The following is a 4183-nucleotide window of genomic DNA, read 5'->3' as shown; positions in this document are numbered from 1 at the left end:
AATTGCTATTCACTCTTCGGGTATCGCCATCCGTAACACAAAGGAGAGAAAAGAAATAGAGAGTAGTTTGAATGGCCGCTATCAGTTTGTGCTGGTGGCCATCGAAACCTCAGGTGTTGTCGGCTCCCTCACTGCCCTGCTGCTGCAGCGAGTGTCACTGGCTATTCTCTGTAGCAACGCCTTTGCAGGCGCTATTAAACATGCCCAATTTGGTCTGGGGTGCATAACCCATTACTCTCTCTCCACCATTCTCTGCTGCTTAATTCCTCACCTTTTTTTTCTTTGTTTTCTTGGTGAGGAAGTTATGGGGCCGACGAGAGGGGGGTGTGTCCCGATAATCTGATCTTTTATACTTTTAAAGTGTTTTTTTTCTTTCTTTTCAAATTGTTTTTAAAATATGTCTTTTAAACACTCCTTGGATGGTTACATCAACTAATTCGCTCTAAAGAAGTATTCTGACAAAATACGGGAACAGAAGAGATTGTCAACTGATCATGACTTTCTTTACATTATTTACATTTGACGGATATTTGCCCTCATCTTGTTTGTTGTTAACAACAAACGAGGACAAATATCCATCAAATGTAAATAATGTACGTAATTCCTCATCTCTTAAATATAGAACTGCATGGCTTTCTTGTTATTTACTGATATATACATCAAGAACAGAGATTATACAATGAGATTAAATACCGACACATTAACGTCAAAGATGTCCTCTCCGTCTCTCTCTCTCATTTTGCTTAAATTTACTTCTCATTTTCACTCTGAACGTTTTACCTTTTCCTTCCCTCCTTCCCTTTCTCTCACAGGTTTCATTTACCTTTACCTCTCTTCCACCCCCAAGACTTTTGTTTCCTCATAGCTTTCCGAAAAACGCATATTCTTTAATGAAATTTTACGAAGATGCATTTGATTAGGATTATATCGGGATTTGTGGTGAAAAAAGAAATTCAGTGTATGGGGAGAGGAATTGCAGATAAACAACTTACTTCGATTTTTTTTTCGCCTTAACTTTCTAAAAAAAAATTTTATTTTCAAATAAAATTTTCTGCAAATTCATTTCAGATAGTGTGTATAACGATTATGTCTAAGTTTAATGTGGAAATAAAATGGGATTGGGTCGATGATTCACACACCTTGACTTTATTTTCTTCCTGTATTTTGATGAAGACGGTGAATAATCCAATACCATCCACCAATTTTTCTTTTCACATCAAATCCTATTTAATCGTAGTCTACAGCAACAGAAACCTATTTCTCGAGAATTTTATGCAAAAAAGTATCTATTTTCCAAAAAGTTATAAGGAAACCAAGTGGGATGGTGGAATACATCTGTAGAAATGCCAGATGGAGTTACAACTCCTCTTGTACAATCAACTATTTGGAAGTTGACTCATACCAACTCCAAACATGCCTAGTGTTTCCATTAGTTAGCAGGACACATTATGCAACATGTACGTCTTAAACCACAATATGCAACATGTACGTCTTCAAATGGAACTGGATAAGAACAGCAAGTATTTACAGACTATAAACGTATGATTTAGGTTACATTAATTTAGCCAAGTTGTTTATTATCGCATTTTCACCAGGAAGTATACACTTCAGCATTTTTCTATTTTGTCCCATTTAAGAGGAAGGCATCTGAATTTTCAGACTGCCATTCAGAGACAATCGCAGTTGTATCAAATGAGATCTGTATCCATCTTTTGATCTCTGAGTATCGACGGACATAGATTAGTCTGCAGTTCACATGCATTAACTAAACACTCGCATTAATCTCGTCTTCCTCCACAAAGGAAACGAACGTTAAACATCTAAGGAAATATATCTACATTTTGACTGTTTATTTATGAATAAACGCAAACAAACATCTTAAGAAGGCTTCGGCACAGACATGGCCGTATGGTTAAGAAGCTTGCTTTGCAACTACGTGGTTTCGGGTTTAGTTACACTGTGTGGCACCTTTGGCAAGTATTTTGTACTATAGCCTTGGGCTAACGAATCAATCCTATACTAGAAGTATACACACACACACATTTATAAAACATTATAAAGCTATGTTTTTTTTCCATGAAAAATTGTACAAACAACGAAAGAGAAACTGTAATTAATGAAAAGTATTTCTTTTCTTGCCAGGGTCATTTCCAGCAACTGAAAACTGCCAAGAAAGGAACACCACCTGGCATAGCTGTCTACTCCAAAAAGGTCGAACATTCGAGTCTTCAGATAAATTTGTAATCAAAAGAACTTTATGAGAGTAGACCTGGCTGTGTGTTTAAGAAGCTTGCTTTGCAACTGTGTGGTTCTGGGTTCAGTCCCATGGCAAGGCACCTTGGGAAAGTGTCTTCTACTATAGCCCTTGGTCGATCAATGCCTTGTGAATGGATTTGGTAGATGGAAACTGCGTGGAAGCTTGATATGTATGTGTGTGTGCTTGCCTTTGTGGTTGGGTTTGTCTTGTCAGCATTGCTTGACAAATGGTGTTGGTTTGTTTACACCACTGTAATTTTAGGGGGCCAATAAAGCAGACCAATAGAATAAATATGAGACTTTTAAAAAAAGAAATTAGTACTGAGGTCAACCCAGTGTTCCAGTAGGGCCGTTGTCCAATGACTCGAACATGTAAACAATAAAGAGATGATAATGGAAAGGTTATAGTGAGACAGATACAGGTGTCTTTCTCTAGAGGAAGTACAAAGTTACCTGGTCAGAGTGAGAGAGATCAGGAATGAAGAAAGAAATAGGTTTGCTACTGCAAAAGAAATACACGGTTACCCAACCTGAGGGAAGTGTAGAAGGGGAGAGAGAGTGGGAGACAGCAGGATAGAGATGATGGCAAAATACCAGGCATACTGATAAGGGACAGTGGTCAGAATATAAATGGGATGATTGAGTAAAGGAAGAGAGAGTTATAGATGGTGAGTGCTTTTGACAACTGCCCATATTACCAATATCTTCAGTGCTAGAAAGAGGCGTTTTCAAAAGGTTAATCTTGCTTTGTAACAAAGAAAAGTGTTGCTTTCTCTTTTATTGTTTATATTTAAGTTTCTGCTAATGTCTTGTCTCTTTCTTCACCAGGCATCATTTCAATCGAATTCCCTTACGCCACTAACTTCAACATCATTTGATAATGTCCATGAACTAAGAAACCAATTCAGCGAATTAACTATTATCGACCGACAGACAAGCAAACGTCCACCAAGTCACTACCTTTGTCATTTATGTTTTAGAAAAGGGCATTATATCAAGGACTGCCCTCAGGTAAGTATCAAACTAATTCTACATACTTCTTGTCTTATTTTGGCACAAGGCCAACAATTTTAAGGGGAAGCATTCCACAAAACCATAAGCCCAGTACATGGTTTGTACAGGGTTCAATAAAAAAAATCCATGGTGACACTGGTGAGATTTGAACTCAGAACATAAAGAGCCAGAATAGACACCAAAAGGCAGTTTTTCTAACAATTCTGCCAGTTCACCACCTTGTGGTGTTTGCTCTGGCTGTTGATGTTCTGAGTTCAAATCCTACTGAGGTCAACTTTGCCTTTCGTTCTTTTAGGGGTCCATAAAATAAAGCCCCAGTCAAGAGCTGGTAGCAATCTAATTGACTAACACCCTCCCACTAAAACTGCTGACCTTCTGCCAAAATCTGAAGAACTTGTTGTTAAGGTGGTGAGTTTAGCAGAATCTTTAGCAGGGTGGGCCAAATGCTTTGCAGCATTTTGCATGTCTTTATGATCTGAGTTCAAATTCCACCAAAGTTGACTTTGTCTTTCCTTCTTTTGGAGGTCAATGAAATAAGTACCAGTTGAATGCTGGGGGTCAATGTAATCAATTTGTCCCCTCTCCCCAAATTCCAGGACTTGTGCTTATAGCAGAAAAGATTATTGTTGTTGTTGTTGTAGATATTATTATTATTATCTATTATTTCAAACTAGCAGAGACACCTGGCGTTGCTCAGGATTAAAATGACATAGTTTTTTTATTGTTTTACTTCGTTTCAGTCATGTGACTGCAGCCATGCTGGAGCACCACCTTTAGTCGAACAAATCGATCCCAGGATTTATTTTTTGTAAGCCTAGTACTTATTCTATCGGTCTCTTTTGGGTATGTATGTATGTATATATATGTATGTGTATATATATATATATATATATATATATATATATATATATAT

The 4183-nt window shown here is 37.4% G+C and overlaps 1 protein-coding gene across 4 annotated transcripts in view; it reads left to right on the top strand.

Moving 5' to 3' along the window:
• LOC106871594 (zinc finger CCHC domain-containing protein 24) overlaps positions 1-4183 on the top strand; it is an 18012-nt gene that overhangs the window by 6755 nt on the left and 7074 nt on the right. For 3 of the 4 annotated variants that reach the window (XR_001409671.2, XR_008264551.1, XM_014918111.2), the window contains exons 2-3: positions 2143-2211; positions 3085-3267. Coding sequence is in view for 2 of the 4 variants with exons in the window: in XM_014918111.2 (XP_014773597.1) it covers positions 2143-2211; positions 3085-3267 (252 nt within the window). In the remaining 2 variants the exon portion in view is untranslated. The remainder of the gene's footprint in view (positions 1-2142; positions 2212-3084; positions 3268-4183) is intronic. The other variant, XM_014918112.2, reaches the window with a different exon arrangement.

This window comes from Octopus bimaculoides, chromosome 7, assembly GCF_001194135.2.
Source record: "Octopus bimaculoides isolate UCB-OBI-ISO-001 chromosome 7, ASM119413v2, whole genome shotgun sequence".
Lineage (NCBI taxonomy): Eukaryota > Metazoa > Mollusca > Cephalopoda > Octopoda > Octopodidae > Octopus > Octopus bimaculoides.
Note: the sequence above shows the minus strand (reverse complement) of the source record. Positions and strands in the feature narration are given on the sequence as shown.